The 23,266-nt window shown below is 37.9% G+C and overlaps 1 protein-coding gene across 1 annotated transcript in view; it reads left to right on the top strand.

Annotated features, from left to right (window-relative positions):
• The window catches only part of WARS2 (tryptophanyl tRNA synthetase 2, mitochondrial), a 38,544-nt gene extending 15,545 nt beyond the window's left edge, over nt 1–22,999 (top strand). The window contains 5 exon segments of the mRNA XM_065742221.1: nt 5,169–5,426; nt 16,003–16,083; nt 17,710–17,795; nt 20,240–20,358; nt 22,273–22,999. Of these exon segments, the coding sequence (XP_065598293.1) occupies nt 5,169–5,426; nt 16,003–16,083; nt 17,710–17,795; nt 20,240–20,358; nt 22,273–22,721 (993 nt within the window). The 3' untranslated portion in view covers nt 22,722–22,999.
• The last annotated feature ends 267 nt before the right edge of the window (nt 23,000–23,266 follow it).

Raw genomic sequence — 23,266 nt, 5'->3', positions numbered from 1 at the left:
TTAAAAGAAAGATGTGTTTTCACATAAGAAACTACAAAGTATTTAAATGTAAATGTTTAAGCTTGTAAATGTTTGACATGGACAGTCAAAAACTTTTTTGAAGATGTTCATTAACTGTTGTATTGTCTAGATATCAAATACACATATTATTTGAATAACATATATTTGGATTGTACAGATGTCTAAATTAGAGGCTATTAACGAAGTAAATTTGAGTCAGCTGAAAGTCATGGAATGAAATAGAAGTTTAACAATGAAGTTTCTCTACAGCTGCAAATAGTTTAAGGAGCGTATGACATCCTGCTCTGGAGGTTGCAAAAAGCTTTTAAACACAATTGGAAAAGCAACGTGTGCAGCTACTAGCATCCAAAGCACTGCATGGCTGCACTGGGGGGTTGTGCTGCTGGGCTGCTTGAAGAGCTTGGAAGTGTCTCAGTGGGCTCATCAAGAGAGGCCTGTCTCTGCTTTCTGAGGTGTGCAGCTCAGCATGGAGAGGGAAAGAGGGATTTACTAGAATTGTGGAAAGGATTTTGCTGAGTTCTCTGTTTCTGGCATGCTTGTCTGATAGATGCGGGGAATTAGGGTGGATTTGACAGCCAAAGTGAGGCCTTGACTCCTTATTGCAGCGTGGCCTACTGAGAAAAACAGCTTTGGTCCAAGACAGCAAGACTGAAGTTTGAAGCAGCCATCTATTCCAGTATGGCCTTTTGCTTTCAAAATAGGTGTGGTGCATTTTGTGCTGTCCTGTTCTGGGATGGGAACACAGCACTTACTCCTGGTAGTTCAGGAGTGTTTCCACATTGCCAGTTTCCAGTACAAGGATCAGCAGGGTTCATTCTGTGGTGAAGAGGTAAGAGAACACGTGAACTTTAACAAGTTTCAGGCCAAACTTAGTTTAGAAATGCTGCTAGGAAATGCACTGCAGTGCTTGGAGTTGCCACGTAGAAGTTTTACTGAGAGAAAACGAATAATACACGTTAAAACATCTGTTGGGTACCATGCTTTTGACAGGAGCGGGGTTAACATGCAGCACTAGCAGTATGGGTGCACACACCACGCAGAGTTAAACACGGGACCAGCAGGCTCACCCTGTGCGCACTACAGATGTCTGAAAGAATGAGTGCCCATGGGCTGAAGCTTCGTGTCTTGTGGCTTTCAGTCTGCCCAGCTGGGAAATCTTCACTGCTTTTGTTTTCATCCCTTTCCAGCTTTGGTGCACACAGCTCCCATCTCTTGACCTAGCAGTTCTGCTGAAGCACATTCCAGCGCTATGATTTCATGGTACCAGACAGCCCTCCCCTGCCATGCTGCTCTGCTGCTCACTGCTTCTCACAGGGTGAACAAACAGCGAACATAAACTCTCTCCAGAAGAGCTATGTTCTCTGTATATTTTTTTTGTGCTGGAAATTCACGATTCGTTTAAGGGTGGGTGTTTTTATATTTTTTTAATATAGACTTCTGCTAACACAATTTGCTGAACATCTCGTATTTTATGTTGTTGAAGAGAATCAAAGGAGTTAAAGATGAAAGACTTCTGTTCAACTGGTCCCTCAGCTGGCAGCCAGTATGGATTTGTTCTTTGTAGTGGATTTGCTAGTGTAGCCTAGCTCAATTTTTATTATTGGATTTACTTGTTTCTGCAAGTTCCGTACTTTAAGTTAAGTAATTGCTGAGCTTTGACTGACTATAATACTGCTACTGTTTGTTTCTCATGCTTAACTGGTTATTTATTGCCCATACACTGAACAAACCTTTTCTAAGTGGTTGTTTACCATTTGAGCACAGAGGCACTATTAAAGATGCTGTGATTGCTTTCCCAGGTAGTCTGCTTCCTGGGTAGACAGAAAACTTTGTTCTCTGTTTATTTAAAATTGTGTCCATTTTACATTGTGCTTGGGTGTTTTCTTTCCAACTTGTAGTGTGTCAGCAAATATTAACTTATGTAGTTTTAGTACAAATCCATCTTTATTTAGCTCATTGTTACCCTTCAAATATTTTGAGTTAAGGCAGAATTTGAATGTGCAAGGTGTACTGAGACACAAATGCTTTATATATTATTGGTGAAAAATGACTTCAGACTGTTTGTTAAAATGTCTCTATTGCATTTGTACCATTTATTTGAGAATATGATACTCCACAGGGGACAGTTTTGCCAGTACAACTGTTATGTTCATAGTGACTTAATCTACAAAGTGGGCAGTGATCTGAGAAGGGAGAAAGGAAGATGCTGACCATGTCTTGGGAAGCATATGTTGCAGGTGCTGAGGCTGCAAGAGATCAGAGGCCTGAGGAAGTTCATGGGCAGAGCTGTCCTCCATGGGCTTGAAGTGCCAGCTGTGTTTGAATCAAGGCAGTAGCACATAAGCAGACCTCTGCAGAGTGCACAGTGATCCCAGACACTGGGACAATAGACACTTACCCCAAAGGGTAGAGTTGTTTGTGCTCTGGAGTAACATGAGCTTCAGAGTCCCAAGGGAAATTAAGCAATAGGAAGGGGACGTTTCACATCTTTCACATATTTTTGTCTATTCTACAGTTGAAAGATGTACAAGTTTCTGCACCATGTTTTAATAGTCATTTAAATGTACTCTATTTCATGCATGTCCATAGCAACAGCAACACCATAAAGCTTCTACAGTATTCAAACAATGCAGCTAGGAATCGTTCTCTATAAAGTCACTGCAGTCAAGGCAGTAGTAGCCTCCTTATTCAGTGCCTCTTTACTGTCCTGATGTGCCGTGCCATCTGGGTAGCAGTAGATGGGGAAGAACAAGCGGGAGAAGAAAACAGTACAAGAACGTGGAAGGTGCAAACCTGTGTGGAGAAGAAAATGAAGAGAGAGGCTGGAAGCAGCTGTAGCCTGTGTAGAATAGTGTGGTTAAACAGGCATATGGATAGAAAGGAAGGTGAGAAGGAGCATGGGGATTTGAGCTGAATGGAGATGGGAAGATGAGGAGAGGAGATGTGCTCTGAGAAACAGCCAGTTGTTCTGGAATCCCAGTAGGTACAGAACACCATCTCAGTAATAATCTATTTTCTATCATGTTTTCTTTTCTGAGCTCTTACTCTCTTGAAGAACTGGAATTTAGGAAGCAAAAGACAAATGTTATGCCTGTTCAGAGCCTGTTGCATTGCCTCACAGCTGCCCTATGTCCTTAACAGCATGGCTCTGAACCCTAGTGAATCTTGTGTTCCCTCAGTTTCTACTAAGTTTCATTTCATTTATGTGTGTTGGGCTTCTTTATGTCTCTTGCTCTAAGTGAGCACCTGGTCTTGATCAGTCAACAGTAAGTTACCTGCAGTCCTTGGGCCAAGTTGTATCTTCTACCGGTGGTGAGAAATGAGCTGTTATAGGTTCCCAGGTAAGCAAGAGGTAGCAGGATTGCATATTTTGTAGTGGAGAAAAGGAGTATGGTTTTCAAGGACTACAATACAAGAACTGGGATTTAGAATTTCTATTGAAGGAAATGGTGTGATTTTTCACTGTGCTGGCTGCCTGACAGCCACAGGGCTAGAAGTCCTCCAAGAGCATCTAGAAACTGACTCAGGAATATACCTAGATCAAGCTGAAATTTGGGATGCAGTGGGAAGGTTATTGCCTGGATTTAAACGTGTGGGCACTTTTGAGAGAAATTAGCATGGCTGCCAGCCCAAACTTGCTCTTACCTGTCAGCACAAACACTAATGCATTGGATAAGAAAACTGTCTCGATTTGAAAAATTGACTTACTTTGAAAATGGGGAAATTTTCAGCAAATTTTGAAGGAAATTGACTAGGCTTTTCTGAACTATAAATCATGTAAAAAAGTGTTCTACTTTAAAACACTCATTCATTTTTCTTGAGTCTGTTTGAGTCAAAAAGAATTAAGGGAATGCAGTCAATTTGAAGTCCTGTTTTTAATAGTTCGAAATACTGGTACTTGTCCTTGACTCTTACTGCCAGTTTTTGTGGTTTCATAGTTTGAATTACTTTTTTTTTTAATCCTTTCACCCCTCCATACGTTTATAACAGATTCACAGGATTGGAAACAGATTATATCAGTTAATAAATAATCTATTTTTAATAGATATGCTTATAAAATTAATCAGGAAAGAAATCATGCAGACGGAGGTACAGTGAAGTTGATGTTGTCATCACACACCGGAGTGAGAGTTTGTATCGTACAGCTTTGTAACTGGGACTGCCTGTTGAGGTTACTGAGACCTTCATGTAGTCTTACATACTCTTATAACTTGGCATGTAACAAGTATTTTCACATAGAACATTGCTGAATTACTTTCTGAATACGGTGGAATTCTTTGGAAAGATCAGGAGGTAATTGATCATACAGTGACAGATTAGGGCTCTGAGAAATGGTCAGAGGGAGTGCAAAGATGCAGGAAAACAAACTTTTCAAGATGGTAACTGTAACTTACCCAAGCTATACATTTTTTTAAAGCTTTTTAATTTTGGGGTTTTTTTTTGTTCTGTTTTGTTTTGTTTTCTGTGATCTCCCTTCAGATGTTCATATTTTGCTGGTGCTGTTGTATTCATGCTATTCCAGGTGCTATCCTAGGCTGTTAATGCTTCTTTACAGAGCACTTTAGAAACTCTCCTGCTGCCAAGATGAGTAGTTTCAAGACTTTGATGGTCTTGACTTTTGTGTCAAGAAGCAGTTTTCTTTCAGGAACCTATCCAAATGTTTTTTTGCAGCTAGAATAATAAGACTGCAGTGTTCATGGGAGTTAAGATGGCAATCAACTTGGATATTATATATGTTTGTAGTAAAAATGTTCTCTTTGTTGTGTTCTTAAATATCAGTATCAGAGTGGATACTGTACTAAAGATAAATGCAAAGCAAAAAAAAAAAAAAGTGAAAATGATGAGTCTATCACTTGGTTTCTGAAACCTAGTATTCTCTGGCCTTTTTTATAGCTGTGTTTGTTTGTGTATGTAGTCTGATTTCCTAAAATCATGCTAATTATCAGCCTCTTGTGTAAGATAGAATATTTTGACTGACTACTGCACTTACTTTTAGGCATCCGTAGGTAGGGCTTTCTAGTACTTTGGGAAGCAGAATGAAGGGACAAGCATAAGTCAGTCTCTGTTAATGACTTAAAATATAAAAGACCCTTTAAATATATAGATATATTTATGCTTCTGTTAATTTTACTACTACTTTCTAACAGAATATGGTAACGGATCGGATTTTCTCTGGTATCCAGCCAACTGGGATGCCTCATCTTGGTAACTACCTTGGAGCTATCCAGAACTGGGTGAATCTGCAGGAAAAGTACAACTCAGTGTTATACAGCATTATGGACCTGCACTCTCTCACCATGCCCAAGGAACCAGCTGTCCTTCGCCAGAACATACTGGACACCACTGCTGCCATTCTTGCCTGTGGGATTGACCCTAGGAAGTGCTTCCTGTTCCGACAGTCACTGGTTAGTGCTCTTGCTATGTTAAAATTGTTTCTGATTAAGTGGCTTTCCAGGTATGTTAATGAATTAACATAGCATTATTACTGAATTCCTTTATCTTGTCTGTGTTTGTGGACCTAGAAAATGTTAGCTGAAACCATGATCAAGAAGCCTGTTTAGAGCAAAGTCTACTATGAGTGATTGGCATGGGATTTCTTATGTTAGTCCTACATCATAGTTACTGTAGGAAGTTCCGTCTTCTCTGGGATTTTTTTTTTCTTCTCTGGGATTTTTTCTTCCTCTTCTGACATAACCTCATTTTCATACTCACTTTTTTTCAACCAGATCTTTGTAGTTTCTGGTGAAATACATACTTCTTCATCTAATCTCCCCAGAAAGTACTGGACTTACTTTCTTACTTTGGTACATGTCAGCCTGATCTATCACATATTGCATTTTCCTGGAACATAACTTAATTTCTTGCCTCATTAACTTTCTGTAAACTCGCAAACTTTCGCAGTTTCCTGCAGTGGCAGATGTGTCATAGCTTCTGCTGCTGTGAAGACATCATTAAACAGACATCCAACTTGCAATAGTACTGCAAAGGTGATGTATGCAGGGTCTGAATTTTATTGGTAAGAGATGAAACCCAGCTATTACATTTCTCCTTTAAAGGTGGTTCTTTACCAGCACTTCTCTGTTGTTGTTAAACTGCAAATGGTAATCATGACTCCATCTCCTCTATGGATTTTGAGCTTATGAAGACAGATCCACTTCCTGCTTCGCTTTTCCCTTTGTATTAGAAAACAAATCTCAATACATTAGCACAGAATTCCAGTAGAGATGTGAATAATTTAACCTTTGTTCAAATTTGCTGGTCACTTTAAATAAAAAGTTTGAGTTTTAACTTGGCTCTAGTCTGACTTAATTTCATTCATGTTCATGCTGACATTAACTGGAATTTCAGGATGAGTTACAGGCCGGTAAATAGTACAGTAAAAACCAGTCTGGATTAGGTTTTTTTTGTTGTTGTTTTTTGTTTTAAGCTGCTAAACAATTCCTTTAGTTACTGAACTAACTGGTCAGTAACTAAATATACAGCCAAAGACTCTTAAATGTGAGAGAGAGAAGAGAGATGATTTGCAGGCTGTGGTTAGAGAGGAATGAAAAAAGGTTTATAAAACTGAAGATGGTATTGAGAAAACAGATAAGGAAAAACCTTTTTATCCTCTGAAGCACATAAACATATGATAACATATAACATGAATATAATAACATATATGTAATAATAATAATAATTCATATGCAATAACATGTGAAACTGAAATTATTGAATACAATAATGGACAGATGTGAACATCTACTCAATTCAGCACAAACATATCAGTGTGCATTTCTTGAAGCCCATAATTAGGCTGTGGAACTTCTTGGCTGAGGATACAGTGCAGTCTGAAATGTACTCAGGAAAGGACTAAATAAATTAACCTGAAAAATCTGTTGGGCTCCGTTAGGTAGCTGAGATGTCAATTCTGTAGAAAGTGCCACCAACGTTGATTCTCTTTTATATTATGATGAGTTGGCTGGTCTTTGTTATATGTACTACCTTTTATCTAACTTTTTTCCGAGCTCCCTTGTTTGTCCATATACGTTTTTTCTTGTTATTTAATCTAAAGCATTATATTTTTGCTTTCTATGGTTTGATGTTTTGAACCACTTTCTTTCTAGTACAGCTTTCAGAAGTGGCTGATTTTTGCAGATTTTTGTAAGCTTGTTGTCATAACTCGAGACAAGACTATGACAAGTTGTTTGTGAATCCAGACCATTCTGTAAGGTTCAGGCTGCAGTGAAGTTGCCTTCCCAAAAACAAGTCAATTCAAACTGCATGTGGGGGTCAGGTACGTACAGAGATGCACTTTGGCCTGTTACAATTGCATTAAGACAACCAGACATGTCTCTGGAAGCAATTAAAAGGAATATCTGCATGTAGCTGCTGATGCGAGGAAAGGAGACAGGAACCTTGCTAATGTGATAATTACGTTAGTGTGATAAAGAAATAGTAAGTTACGGAGTGACATAGTATTAAAATGTTTGTTCTGCCACCCAAAGTTGTGAGATAGATTGGAGCTACTGCTAATTAAAGGAGTTTATTGCTTGATTTTTTGATTGGTAATTACTTCAAAAAAAAAAAAAGTTCTCTCCTTTTCAGCCACTATCGCAGTCCCTAAAGGTGGTCTAAAAAAGACCCAATTTTGTTTACAAACATTCGGCCTAGGTGTAAAAACAAAGTAACCAGAACTGGCTGGATACTGTCTTTGCTGTGCTTTCAGATGACAGCAAAAAAATTGAAGAAAAATCCGTCTGCAAATAGAGAGCTGCTTAACATGTTTGGTGATTGGTAGTGTGGCTTTCTGTTGTATCAGTTCAATTCAGTATCATAAAGAGAGTTCTCAGTATATTAGCAAGCTACAATTCTTGTTGTGTTTTCTGTTTTATCAGGTAACAAAAATTCATTGCACTTCAGTAGACCACAAAGTGCTACCACAGTCACTTCTGATTAAGACAGTTACTTCAGTTCATTTTTCAATAAGCACTATACAATTATGTGATTATGAAATGCAGACTTGGTTTTAATCACTAAAACCAGCTACAAGTAATGACTGGAAGTGCCCTTATTTGTTTGCATTAAGAGCAGAATTAAATTCTTGAACTGCAAAAATATGCTGGTACAGGCAAGCTCCTATTAAGGGAATTGGTCATACAGTTACAGTTGCAAATGATCCTGCGTCCTTTTGTGTTCTCTGGATCAAACTGGGCAAGAATGGTCTAGAGCTGCTGAAGAGGGTTTTTTGTCTTAGTTTACTTTCTGTTCTTTCTCTTGCTTCTTTTGTTGCTTCCCTTGAATATGTTTGCCATATGTGAAAAAAATATTGATTATTTTGCATCTCCAAAAGCTTGTGCATTTGGTAAGGGTTTCACTGCCAGTAGCCTTTTATTTACAGCATAGTTTATTCAGATCAAATCTCTAATCCAGAGCTATCTGAAATACCTCTAAAGTTCTCCCATATTTTACCATTGTTTCCAGACCAAGCAGGAGGTAAAAGGCTGAACAGTATTAAACACAAATTGACTTATGTGGGGAAAAAAAGTTATGAGATGAGAGAGCTCTCAATTTTACAGTAGGTCCAAAAAGTGTTGCTATGGCGAGGGTACAAGAGTCCCAGAACTGATTTCTGTGATGTCCATGTCTTGCAAGTAAGAAGAACCATCAGCTGATTTTTATATTATTTTGAAGGCGTATAGCATCTGTTCTTGTTTGTCACGTGTACAGCTCAGTTATCTCCACATGCAAAGTGCTAGTGTGATGAAAATTAGCTCTGTATGCTTCAGGATCTACCGTTCGTAACTTATTGTTTTTCATGACACACATGAACAGAAACTGTACAGCTGTTTGAATATTTGTGCATGTACACACATAGCTGTTCACCTAATGCCTCCACACCTTACACAAATTTGATGCAAGTTTGGAAGTAATGGCTAGAATGAAGAGGTGATGAGAACTTGGAAGTATTTTGAAGCTATAAAGTTGGTGATTAATATTTAGGGCAGTGTTTGGAACTGTGCTATCTGTGAAGGATTATAAGCAAACACATCTAGATGTAATGTCTGAAGAAGACACAATGGTGCTGAACACTAGAATGGCCTCCCAGTGAGCAAAGCTCCTTCATTAAAGTTTTTTTTTTTAATTACATTTTCTCATGTGGGAAGACAAGTCATGGAAGAGTGACAATTTCTGTAAAAATTAAAATAAATTGTATATTTCAAAATTACAAATTTTGATTTGGAGTACAGCTGCCAGATGTGTGAAACCCTCTTTCCTCTTGAAGAAAACGATGTCAGGATACGTACTGAGTGGCTGCCTTTGCCTACCAGGCATGAAAGAGAAGTAACAGAGTAATGACTTATGCAACATATCCCAAGAATACTATAAAAAAGAAGTAATTTATTCCTTAAATTGTACCATAACTGATAAAAGCTGTGACAGTCTTCTTTCATAAAACATAGAGTGTTTTATTAAAAACAAAAAGCACTGTGAGGGGAAGAAAAGGTGGTAGTAAGCAATCTGCACACATGGAAAGCTTGTATGGTATAACCCATTTACTCTGATTCCTGGTGGATACAATACACATTTCAGTTCTTACCCATAACCATCTTGTATCTCATCTGCTTCACAGTCAAAACAATTTTAGAAACTGCTGTTGCTTTAATGTGGTCTCAGGCTGTTCTTCCTGTCCACCTACCTATCCTCATCAACACATGCTAAATATCCCAAAGGAAACTAAAATTCCATCAGAGTTGATTCGGCAAGCAGAAGTTGATATGCTGCCCTAATGCTTCTCTGAGAAGTTCTGTGAGTTTCTGGACAACATAACATTCATTTTCTGGGTGGAAAATTGCAGTTTTCAGCCTTTTGGACAGAGTGATTTATTTTTTGAGTGTAATAAACTGAGTATTCTTACAATGTGCAAGCAAATTGAAGCAGTAACTATGGGAGGTGGGAATTTGCCAATTTGTCTTAGCCTCAACTCTAAAAGCCAAAATACGACAGTTTAAATGTGTGTGCTGTTGTGCTGCTATTATTTTCCAGAAACATCCATCTGCTTTGTATTGTGGGCAGGGTTTGAATGGATTCAGGATATTCTTGTCCAATTTTCAGAGAGGCTTAAAAGCTTCCATTGCATCATGGCTTATAAATTCATTAAAGTCCATTTAGTTTAGCATAATCCATTGAAAACTTCCTGTCGTAAGAGGAAGTATGTAACTAATTTAGAAAATGATTCTCCTTCTCTCATTCCTCTGTTTTCTCCTGTATAGGACTGGGCTAGAAATATCTAAAGCTCAGTGTGAAGAAATCATAGTTGAGTGTTTTTGTTTTGTTTTTGTTTTATTTTTCCTCCTTCTAACTCTACCTTAGTTTACCTGGTTTATCTCATGCTGTAATGTAGCTTTTTATACATTCTTGTCTCCACCAATTTTCTAGACGCACCAAACTGATTACAGACTGATTAGATAGCATTGTTGGTTCAACTAGGAAAACGTTCATTAGCAAACCAATTTATTTTTAGAAACAAAGTCAGGAACAAGATTTTATGAGCCAAGTGATTGTTTTCTATCTGATTTTATAACTGTCTGACTCCAGCAGGGATATTCTTAGTGAGGTTTTTGGGAAAGGATAACCAGATCTTACTTACATCAATTTTAAGCAAATATAAATGAGGGTAAGTTACTGAATTGGTCGAAAGTAGTAGTGAAAACTGCGACAACTAATTGATTTACCAATAATAGCTAATCACCCCTCCTCCACTATTTGATATATTGCTTAGTTTATGTTCTCTAAGACAGACATTGCCTTTCTAAATGTGAATTTATTCCACCCTGCAGTTATTTTTTTGAACAGGAATTCAGGATGCTATGTCACATTTTCTATCATGTAAGTTTCTCAGTGGGTGCTTCAGTTACTGTGTGCCTTTGATTCCAGAGCAGCCTAATTTGTCTTTTCTGTGGCTCCGTTATTCTCCTTAACTGTACAATATTAAGGTGCATTACCAAGTATCTTGAACATACTGCTCACAATGTTAGGCATTAATAAAATCTTATCTCTTATTCTAAAAAAACAAATGTAGGGAGCTCTTCCTTATGAAAGACCTCTTTAATTTTTTGGGAGCACTAACTGGTATGCCACGGAGTGATGAGTGATAAAAATCCTTAAAATGTTTCCTTTCTTTTGAAGTTTAGGTCATGTTCTGTCCTCTGTCCACACTTCTTCTAGTACACAGATATCCAGATTACCTCCCCAGACCTGTTTGTTTGTCTTCTGCACTGTCAAAAACAGGTCTTTGAAGCCCTGTGCCAATTTCAAGTATAGCTTTTAATGAAGTTAAACTGTTGCAACATAACAGATATGCAGCACCTTTGAAGTCCCTTACAAAGAAGGACAGAGGTTGAGACTGAAGGAAATCTGTTTTCAAAATGAAACAACGAATCTCTGTTTGCAGAAAGGCACGCACAACTTTCTACAATATTCATCAGTTCCAGTGTCACTAATTTGCCTTCTTTCAGATCTGATTGTAGTATCTATGCCTTGTCCTCTCTTATTGTTCATGAGTCTCATTGCTTGCTGTTTTCCTCAGCTGTATGTCTCAGAATGTGGAAAAAAAAATCTAGAATTACTTGGACTCAAAGCAGTTATTGATTTTCCCTGTATATATCATTAACTCTAGGTGTGGCCAGGGAATAGCAGAAGTAACTTGGTAGGGAATAGCTGGGATCAAGGGCTAAGTAATGCATCTGTGGGGAGAAGCCCTGAGGTTGCACTTCAGCATATAACACCCCAGAGATGATCCAAGCATAAGTTGTCATCCAATCTTAATAATGTCAAATGACTGCACACGCAAACAATTAAGAATCTATTTGTAAAGAAAAAAGAGGAGGACAGTCAGCCAAATGCAGAAACAGAGGAGTCTGTACCTTATAGTACTTTCACAATATCACTCGTAAGTGGTAACCTTTGTTAAATAAGTTCACTTTCAAAGAGTAACAAAAATTAAAAAAGAATTACAAAACAACTTTGCAGATTGAGGTTTGTTTGGCCACGAGAAGGGGATGTTAGTCATTTTTTTCTAGAAATAACTGTTTGATTAGTGATTAGTAAGCCAGAATATGGAGGATGCTTGTTGCAATGGAAATTGAAGGAGGACATGTGTTGCTGGTAATAGCAGAGAGATGACCATCTCGACCCTTTGAGAAATGTTGATGGGTTTTACAGACTTGTAGAGGATTAGGAAAGAAAGCTGCAGTAAAGTGGGTGAGAGTACTGAACAGAAAAAGAGTAGAAATAATGTATTTACTGAGGAAAACAGTGGGTATGATTTGGGCTGTATAAAAAGTAGCATTCACCATATGGATCTGGTTAAGCCTTTTTTCTGAAAACTACAAAATGCGAAGTAGTTAGCTCTGTGAGGAAAAGAATAAATGAAGGACTAAATGCATGCAATAAATTGTGCTTCCTGGTTTTAAAATCCATGAGAAAAGGTGCCATTCTAGATTTGATTTTGGGTAATGGAGAGCACCTGCATAGTTCAGGATGTTTTAGTGGAGTCCTCTCAGTACTAGCAATGTAATTGCAGTTGTGTTTAGCATTGTAGTTGGAGAGACCAGGCAAAATAAAGTGCATGAATGTTCAATTCTAAGAAAAAGAGATATGTGACAATGAAGACCAGTTGTCAAAAATACACAAAAAGCAGAAAAGCTACAACCATCCTAGAAGTGGTATTTAAAAATATATTTATATATATATATTCATTAGAACAGTATTAAATATATGACACCTGCAAAAACAGTGATCCAGAAAGTCTTTTTCCATGGCTTCAATCATAAGGAAAGGTTAGAGCTTCAGAAGTGGAAAACCTTTCCAAAATCAGGAAAAAGAAAAAGAAAAAAGATGGCATTTGAGGAAATGTTCTTCATTAGACCTGCAGCTGGCTGAAGAGTTGGAAGCCCAGTCATGTACAGTGATCAGTTTTTTTGAGGTGACAGTCAGGATTTCATGCTGGGCACAGCTCTAGGTCAACATGTTCATTTGTGTCGTCAAGATATTAAACAGTAGCATCACTAATAAAGAACACAATGGTTTGTGGACAATGCTAAGCTCTTTTGAGTAGTCAGATGTTGAGGCAAGGGAAAGCAATACCAAAAGAATTCATAAAACAAGATTAGATGAGTGCATTAGTGGTAGAATGCAAAGTAAAACATTTAGCTAAAAGTATTGTAAACCTTTATTATTCAGCTGAGTCAACTCAGTAAAGTCTTAGAATTCTCTGAAATCATTGACTCATTGTAGGTATTGCTCAAAAAGGCCAGAAATATGTCATCATAATATTGGAAAGGATATTGAAAATGGGACAGAGGAGTCATTTTGTCACTATGCAAGACTTCAGTGCTCCGTCACCCTCACTGTGAAGAACCCATGCACATTTGTGCAGAACTTCCTTAATGAAGACCTTCACTCAGAATTTTAAATTGAATTAGGAGAGCAGCAAGCAACTAACTGAGCCCAAAAAAGTGGTTTGTTATAATCGTGACGCATTGCTATTACTTAGTACCAGAAAGAAAGGGTTAACTGGGCCTTAAATTTACTTGTTTATACATATTCTCTTCTTCCTGTTTCTTGGTGTACAGAGTTGTCCATATCAAATTGGTATAGTACTGTAGGTTGGGTAGCCATATTTAAACTGATGCACAGTGACTGACCAAATGCACCAATTACCTGCCCCCCTTGCCAAGTAAAACACAGTAGCTTAAACCATGATTTAGCCTGACAAATGATTTGTTGTTTAAGCCTAGTACCCCTTAATTCGCAGACTGACACACATTCGGTTACTGCAATTTGGGTGATGAATGTTAGGCCATTAGGCTTCAGTACTGAATTTTTTTTTCAGCTGAAATCTTTACCCTGCTGAACGCTCATTTGTGTTTTCTCCCCTTTTTATTAGTCTTTTTCTTCACAGTAATCAGCACGCTTCTATCCTTGCTTAGGAAGGAACTGTGTTGTGTTTAAAGATAGAAGTGAATATGACTTGGTTGAGCACAGAACTGCAGATTTGACTGAATAAATGCTGTTTAGATCACTTGGTTTTTTGGTAACTGGTGTAATGTCAAAGCCACTAATGCAATGAAACACACATGCAGTCTTGGCTGTGGATGCAACAACTGCCAGGAAAGGATCAATGACTGCATAGTTTTTAAAGGGAGTCCTTGTCAACACAAGTACAACAGAGCACCATCTCCTCTCTGTCCGTGACTAGAAGAAAGGAATGAGAAACCACTTTGAACCAGATGGTGATTTGTTCTAAACTAAGTAGAGGTTGGAGGTTAGTATTTCCAATTCAGCACAGTTTACTTCTTTGCAAAATACACGTTTGGTGCATCTTGATGCACTTCATCTTGTGCACAGAAAATAGCAAGTCATACAGGCATGGGAAAAGGTATAAAATATAAAAAATCAGTGAGCTTTTGTCTTGATGTTAGATTCCTTTATGCAACACTAACAACCAAAACAGTCTAATGACTGTTAGCCAGGAAATGACTAAATATAAGATGTGACAACAAAGGAATTGCCATTAATAATGCTAATTTTTACTTGTTAACAAACACTTCTTACTACCTTCCATCTGGAGCAAGCGTAACGATTTGAATTTTTGAGGCAGTTATCATGCTCTTAAACATCCAAACCTGTCAGTACTGAAAGGAGGGAATAGAACGTGTAAGTGAAGGTGCAGAATGTAGACCACCTTGTTCTTTTGATGATTATATCGCATATAGCTAATTAGTAACAGAACAAAAGGGCTAAAAGGAAATTAAAAAACAGAGTATACATCAGCAATGCTCGCCTGTTTCACTAGCCTTGAAATGAATATTGGAGAAGCTGAATGGTGTATCACTGAATTGTAGGGGTTGGAAGGGACCTCTAGAGATCGAGTCCAACCCCCTGCCAGAGCAGCTCCCTAGCCCAGGTTGCACAAGTAGGCGTCCAGGTGGGTCTTGAACGTCTCCAGAGAAGGAGACTCCACCACCTCTCTGTGCAGCTGTGCCAGTGCTCTGTACTGTCACTATGAAGAAGTTCTTATGCACATTTGTGCGGAACTTCCTATGTTTCAGTTTGTGGCCATTTCTCCTTGTCCTGTTGTCACACACTGCTGAGAAGAGTCCAGCCTCATCCCTTTGCCTCCTGCACCTTAAATATTTATAGACGTGGATCAGATCCCCTCTGAGTCTTCTTTTTTCAAGGCTGAACAGACCCAGGTCTCTCAGCCATTCCTCATAAGAGAGGTGTTCCACACCCTTTATCATCTTTGTAGTCCTCTGCTGGACTCTTTCCAAGGGACCCCTGTCTTTTTTGTACTGGGGAGCCCAGAATGAGAAAAAATACACACAAATTGGACCTACATGTTGTACTTGCTTATCTGATATTATACTGTCAGACATGCTGAAGTGTAGCATAGTTCAGTCAGGGACTTTGAGGTCTGAGTTTAAATGGGGCTTCTGAGCCTGTGGGTAGAGGGCATTCCTGAGACTGGCCAGGACATGTAAGGAAAACAAGTACACTCAACACTGTGATGCAGAAGAAATGAAGCTTGGGTGACTGTTGGCTTTTACAGTAAATTCGCTCTGGAAATGTAAAAGGCAAAGACTCTGGTTATCTAAATATGTGAGGAAGCTGTGGTACAGTGACCAACATCCAGTTAGTTTCTATGTGAGTTCAGTTCCGTTATTATTGTTAAAGCAGTTTATTTCTTTTTTAGAATGTGAGTTGTCAGGATCAAGAGCCTTGCTCTGCTGCTCAGTCTGTGCTGCATCCAAAACTTTCAGTTAGGTTATCATTGCTGTCCTTACTATACAAATAAAACCAAAAAGAACAACAAAAAAAAAAACAACCCTCCACAAATAAATGCTTTTCTGATCTCAGATATTATCTGTATTGGTTTTGAGAAAACAGACATAAAAATGCAAAAGTTTAAAATATGTTGTGACTTTGTGCTTTCAGGTTCCTGAGCACACAGAACTTGCTTGGATTCTTGGATGCTTAACTAATGTGCCACGGTTGCTACGTTTGCCCCAGTGGAAGGTATGAACAGTTTAGTAATTTAAAAGAAAATGTGTGGGAATTCAATACAGTTGTTGTCCTTGAAATACTTGTTTCCTGTATAGATCTTTATTGTCCTTGGTTTAGGGTTAAGAATTCTCTAGTCTAACAGTATAGAAGAAAATGGATCTTCTTGGGCGGAAAGTTGCAGTAGCTGTAGCAAAATGGGAAGAATTGTACAGTTCATTTTATTAAACTGATTTTCTTAAAATGTTTGGAGTTATTTTGATACTTGTGTAATAATGCATAAAACTACAAGATATTGTAGTGGAAGCTTTGAGCCATGCTGGTTAAGGAGTTCATAAAGGGAAGTGGCTGTTCTGTAAATTTCGTGGAAAGGGGTGACAAAGAAACAACCTAAGAAATATATGTTGGGAGAGGAGTATAGGATTAAAATATTAAAAACTTCCTCAATTATAAAGTTAATAAACCTTGATTGTTTGCTTTTATAAGTTTCATCTTCTTCTTAATCTTGGTACTGTATCAGTATTACCACATCAACTGCATAGGTGCATGTAATTTCCTTGGATTTTATTTGACATTTAGTAAGCAGAAAAAAATAAAAGGCGGGAGAGAGAAGTATCAAAAAAGAGGAAAAAATCCTTAAGAGCAGTTTGGCTTGCAGAGTTCAGAGCAGTCTTAAATACCTCCAGATGTTTTCTTTTTTCCTGTTTTTCTTCTTAATTAAATAAAAACAGTAAAACTTAAATACAGCAACCAGCGTTAATGCATGGCATAAATTAAAGCCAACCTTTTCAAACCTAAGGTTCTAAAATTAAGCTCTTAAATACTACTTTGACTGGATTGACTTTCCAAATCTGTAGGTAAGTGTTACAGGTGCTAGGCTTTGCACAGTAGATTCTCTGAGCCTCGGCACTTGGGATATAGAGAGAAGACAGAATCTGTATGATAGGGTGAGAAAAACTGGAATACTATACAGGACAGATTTTATTGTTAAAAAATAGTTACATTGTTCCTTGAACAGACTAAATTATGTATAGCTAGAATATCTTGATTTAAGTGTTCCATACCCTGTGGTGGTAAAGGATTTGAGGGCAGTGGATGGACTAGGGCAACAGTGTAAACTAAAGGAGACAGTGCTGGACCCTGCCTCTGCAGTTCTGGATTCTCCTCCTAGATGTCAACGACCCAGTGACTGTGATCACTGTATCTTGATCACTTGCCAGTGAAATACGAGTGCTAATGCCTTTCTATATCTTGATTATGAAGCATTTCAAAAACTTACTGCCAAAAATACAATTTTGGAGGCAGGGATTATCACTATAATAACCCAGCCTGACCATTTTGTGTTTGTAATCATTTTGGTTAGTAAGATTACAAACAGAAAGAGAGCATGAGCATATGTCTTCTCCCTCTTACTGTATTAGAACAGTGTAGGAAAATATATAAGTATAGAATATAAAACAAAATGTATATATTCACAAGAAACAGATTCTGTATAGCGCACTTTTCTCTAGAGTTACATGGTGAATGAGCGCAGCAGCTGAATCTACACTTAAATTAGTTGGAGCTCTAATTAGCTAAAGTCATAAACTTTGACATTGTTAGCCAAGAGGTTGATTTCTCTCTTTTTTCTTTTCCAAACAGATGAAATGTACTGGCCAGAATAATGATGGAAATGTCGGTTTGTTGACTTACCCTGTTCTTCAAGCAGCAGATATTTTGCTGTACAAGTAAGAGGCAGAATGTGAGCCCATGGGCAATGCCTATTCAGCTGCCTTAAAGTGAATATTCATCAGGTCAACATGCTAACTTACTAAGTGGGGGAGCTGGGTGTGATTAGATCAGATGATTGGAAATGGATGACAGCTTTTTCCCTCTCCATTGGCTGTTTGAAATCTAGCCTGGGTTAAAAGCAACTCACATGGCTGTAAACAGAAAAAGCAGATTGCCTCAGAGCAATTCTCAGGGAATTACAACACCTTGATTTTAATGATACACATTTCATATACACACGTTTGTACATAACTTTTTTTTTATTAAAAATAAAAGTAAGTACACTTTATTTCATTGAGTGTGAAGTAGAGATATTCGAGCTAACTATATAGACCCCAGCTGATAGAGCATCTAGTTCCCTGTTGTATTTCATGATACGTTCTAAACTGTCTCATTAAGTATCAGGAGTAATGTACTGTGTATAAGTTATTTTTATATTCCAAGTGTACGTACTGTGAAATTTTCTGAAGTGAAGTTATGAATACTTGTTGGGACACCAAAGTAACACAGAACTATGAGGACAGAGTGACCAAGATTTGAAAGTTGTTAACCCTCAAAACATATATCTAGACAAACGTAATCCTCAGTGATGATTAGTAGGGGAAGACAGTAATGTAGGAGTACTAGTACATGATACTTGTAATTCATGTGAAATTTATCTAAAATAATGGTAAGCAAGCAAAAGAAAGAATTTCAACATTAAAATAATCTTTTAAACAGTGAGGCTTATTTGATTGTAAAGCAGCATTTTAAGTAGGCATATTTCTTGGAAATTACCCTACTTTGGGTGATTGAATTCATCCATGTATGTCTCTTCTATATCTATTAAGATCACTTGATTCATCATTTTTCAGTGAAGTCTGTGGCTTGTTTGCTACTATGTGTATTAACAGCAAGTTGTCCAAACAGAGCACAAAACAAGGAAGTGAAAGAGAAACAATATCTCTTTGAAGAGATTTCACATAGTATCTTCAATAAGAAATGTTTAAATGTAAAAACATAATATAGGGAACAAGAATCAGGGAGAAGTGGAAACACAGGATGGGAAGAGTAGTCACAAAAAAGAATTAAGAGCAGGAGGAGGGGAAAAACAATATGAATTCAGATGAAACAAGGATCAAAGAAAAAGGAAAATGGACAGAAGGTAAATATGTGACAGAACAGAACAAAAATAGCAGCAGGACAGAAATATTTAAAAAAGCACCAAGGGAAAAGGCGAAGAAGCTTGCAAGGACATTAATAAAAACAATATGTTTTCTGTTTAGTGACAGTCTTTGTGAATATGGAACCATTTTGTCATATGGAAACATTTCTTTTGACCTCCTTAAAGTATATTGATTATGGTACCTTATTTTATTTCTGTTAGTTGTAGGCCACTGTGATTTCCTATTGGCTACTGTAACTGTTTTTTGTTTGCCTTGCTGACTATTTGATGAGGGATAAAGGTGGACAAATTGATTTCTGGAAGTCTGCCCAGTAATTTAGAGCTTAAAGGAAGAAGTACCATGTTGAACTAAAATTTTATGGGAACTTAAAAGATGCACAGTGAACTTCTTTACACTGGAACATATCCAGGATTCAGAGCTGAATACCCTACAAGCATTAGGAAGGAAAAATCTGCTTGGAGGGAGGGGAGAGTAATCAAAAGCTGGCAAAACTTCAAGTCAGCTTAATCTAAAAGAATCATATATTTTTAGCAAGTATGATTAACTGTGGGAAAGAAACACCAGGGGAAGTAATGGAATCTTCACCTCCTCATGTCCTCAAATGCAGATTGTATTTTCCTCTAGGACTGTGTTTGAGCTATAGAGCTCAGTACAGGAGATCAAATGATACTTTGATCCCAACAGTCCTAATCTAGGAAAGATAGCATTCGTGGCTGGAAATTCTAGCCCATATTATATTTATATAATTGTGAACCATGAGAAAGAGACTCTCTTTTTCCATTGGTAAATCCACAATACTAACTTTTCAACAATAGTTACATCTTGCTGAGTCATGACAAGGCAAGTTTGGTCTTAATGCCTGGCAGATCTTACTTGCTTTGTTCAAACAATCTAACACATGCTCTTTGATCTCTACGGAGACAGCAGGAGATAGGACCAAAACCTTTCTTTGAGCTGAGTTTAATTATTTGCCCTTATTGGTATCTCTACCTTACATGTTTTTGTGAAAAGTTATTTTTACCCTTGGAGATGTGCTTCAGTTCACCACAAAAAAGCACATTCATACTGTGATGAGTATGAGCTATCAGTTTGGGATTTTGTCCACACAGCACCTCTACCTAGCTGGCTGAGTATTCGTCTCACTCTGGCCCTTAGTAATGGCAGGAGCCTTGAGTAACACTTCAGCAGGACTAGAGAGCTTTGCTGAGTTTCCTGTATCTGTCTTTTATTAAAAGGTCGACACATGTCCCCGTTGGAGAAGATCAAGTCCTGCACCTGGAACTAGCCCAAGATATAGCACAACATTTTAACAAGAAATATGGAGAATTCTTTCCTGTGCCCAAAGCTATTTTAAGTAAGCCAATCTTGGTAGTTTTTTGTTGTTTATTTTTTTCCCTAAATTACACTTCAAGTCTGAAGATGAATTTAAATATTGTGGAAATAATTTCAAGGACCAGGAAAAGAGAAGACTGATGCTAAAAGAGTAGAAAAGGAAAAAGTGTCAAGAAAGAAACAAGAGACTGTGAAATTTTACTCCTGAAATGGACATAAGGCATTACAAATTCTTGGTAGAGGAATGTATTCAGCATCTATTATTCCAGTCAAGGGGGACAGTTACTCTCTGATCAGCCAGTCAGCCCTGATGTTCAAGTTCTGGAGCTTTTAGGGAGATACTCTTTTCCACGTTGCTACTTCAGGAGGTGTATAAGGAATACGTCAAGAGACCTCTAGCAAGCAGAATTCTGCAGTGTGTGAGTGGTAGATATTAACATCAAGCATTCTGAACAGCTTGTAGGATTATTGCTACAGTGCGTGAAAATCTTTTAATTGTGTTTAATTTATACTTGCATATTTCAGTAAGGGTCTCTTACAGACTTAAGACTTTCCATTTTTGATCTGAGACTCAGAGAGACTTATAAGTAAAATCTTCTCAACCGTTTTTGAGCTACAAGGTCATAGGCCGGGGGGTGATGGGGAGTCAGATGGCACAAATGGTGTGTTTGTTAAGAAACGTGAAAAATTGGGCAAGAAAGAAGCATTGCATCTTTGTTGTAAGTAATGTAGAGGAATGCACAGCAGAGACCTTCGGCCCTAAAAGGGCAAGGAGCACTCACCTTAGAAAAGACAGACAGTAATAAACCTTTCTCAGTTTTCAAGCCTCTGTGACAAAAATGGTGTTAGATCCAGTTAGACCTCAAGTGGGCATGAAGAATACTGAGTTTAGCAAGCTCTGCAGTTTCTACTGAACAGATAAATAATAAATACTGTAGAGAGGAGATGAATGTAGCCCATGATACTGGTGAGGCTGTATACCAAGATATAAAAAGCTCAGACTGTAAAAGAGAACTTTTCACTTTCCTCAGGAGAAGCATAAGTGTGCAAGTACATACAGACCAAAGAACTGTTCTAGGTAAATGGACAGACCAGACTCGTTAGCTGTAGACAGCTACATTGCCTGGGCTCCTTCAAATTTACAGGGAAGTGATAGATTCCTCCAAAAGATGTATCAGAACAGAGCCCTTTCTATGGTCAACTGAATTGTTCTTTAGGCAGATACATAATCAGTCAATGAAGAGTATGTGATGAATTGAGATGAATTTATTTGATATCAAAAAACATTTGATGAGAGTACTTTCAGAGGTACTTTTGTGTATTCCAAGGATCATATTTCTTGGTGAAAGACTGAAACAGTTTGGACTGATTCAAATGAAAGACTTTGCAATGTTCTGTTAATGTCATTATTCAATTTTGTTTATCTTAGTAGTTTGTACAATACATAAACCTGTTTTATCCAAACAGTGTCTTCCCTGTGATGAAGCTGGTTATCATTTGGTTAGGGACTTCTGAAAACTAGCTGTCTTCATTGATATTTGGGAGAATTAACAAGAAAATTTGGGTGGTAAAGTTTCCTAAAATAAGGAAATTATCTCATCTAGGCTTCTTTTTGCCAATGTATTTAACCTGTTTCCTCACTATTAGAGAATCTTTCATTAATGGTATTCTGTGCTCTCAAGGTAACTAATTCCTGTGTCCCCACAGAAGTTTCTGTGTAGAGAGGAGGGAAAAAATTAAGTTTTAATTTAGTTAGGGGAAGAGAAAAATGACTTACAAGGACGAAGAAGGCTAATAGAAGGGTAGATAATTGTGCTTACCACTCCTTTTAAGCAGTGACAGAGCTTTGACATGCTGCTACCAAATGTTCTTAACAATTGTCATAAGAAACAATTATCTGTATGTATGCATAATTAATACTTTCTTTTTTTTTAAGGTACAACAAAGAAAATAAAATCCCTCAGAGATCCAGCAGTGAAGATGTCTAAGTCAGACCCACAGAAGTTAGCTACTGTTAACATAGTGGACAGCCCTGAGGAGATAGTGCTGAAATTCCGAAAGGCTGTGACTGACTTTACCTCTGAGGTGACTTATGACCCATCCAGTCGCCCTGGTGTCTCCAACCTGGTGTCCATTCACGCTGCAGTAACAGGACTTAGCATAGAGGAAGTGCTGCACCAAGCTATTGGTCTTGACACTGCTCGCTACAAAATGGTGGTAGCAGAGTCAGTTATTCAGAAATTTACACCCATCAGAAATGAAATCAAGAAACTCCAGGAAGACAAAACCTACCTGATAAAGGTTTTAGAGGCTGGAGCAGAGAAAGCCAAAGAATTGGCTACTCCCATCTATCAAGAAATAAGAAAACTGGTGGGATTTCAATAGAAACTGACAAGCAGTTGCAAGGATTATTGACATTTGTTCCTGGGACAGCTGTTTTGTTTGAAACAGTTTGAAACAAAAACTTTTTTTTTTTTTTCTCTCTCTGCAAAATCCAAGTAGAATATCTAAGCTGTTCGCATCAACGTGTTTGAAGACAGTTCCTTCCAGTGGGACCAGCTCTGGACTTGTCGGGGTGGTCAGAGGGTAAGGGTGCAGGCAATCACAGTTATGAAGAAATTACACAAAAGCAGAATACAAGGTTGCCCAGATGGGGTTTTGGGTTTTTCTACTGACTGCTACAAGAAGCTGAGGTATAGGGAAGATGGTTTTAATCCAGTTGAAGGAGTTGTAATTTTCTCAAGAACATTGTTAGCTGTGTTTGTGATATTGTTACAGCTGGATAACTCCTGGCTACTCAGCTTTGATACTGTGATGGTCCCCTCTTGGATAACCAGATGTCGGAATGACTGGGGCTTTGGTGGTGAAGAGAGAAATTACTGCTTCTCCCTTTGTGTCTTTAAACTCTATGTAATTTTGTATCTACATCT

Source organism: Cyrtonyx montezumae, unplaced genomic scaffold (genome assembly GCF_038088225.1).
Source record: "Cyrtonyx montezumae isolate F1298 unplaced genomic scaffold, pur_monq_1.0 scaffold_3, whole genome shotgun sequence".
Taxonomy (NCBI): Eukaryota; Metazoa; Chordata; class Aves; order Galliformes; family Odontophoridae; genus Cyrtonyx; species Cyrtonyx montezumae.
The sequence above is the reverse complement of the archived record's forward strand: the minus strand, read 5'-3'. Positions and strand labels throughout refer to the sequence as shown.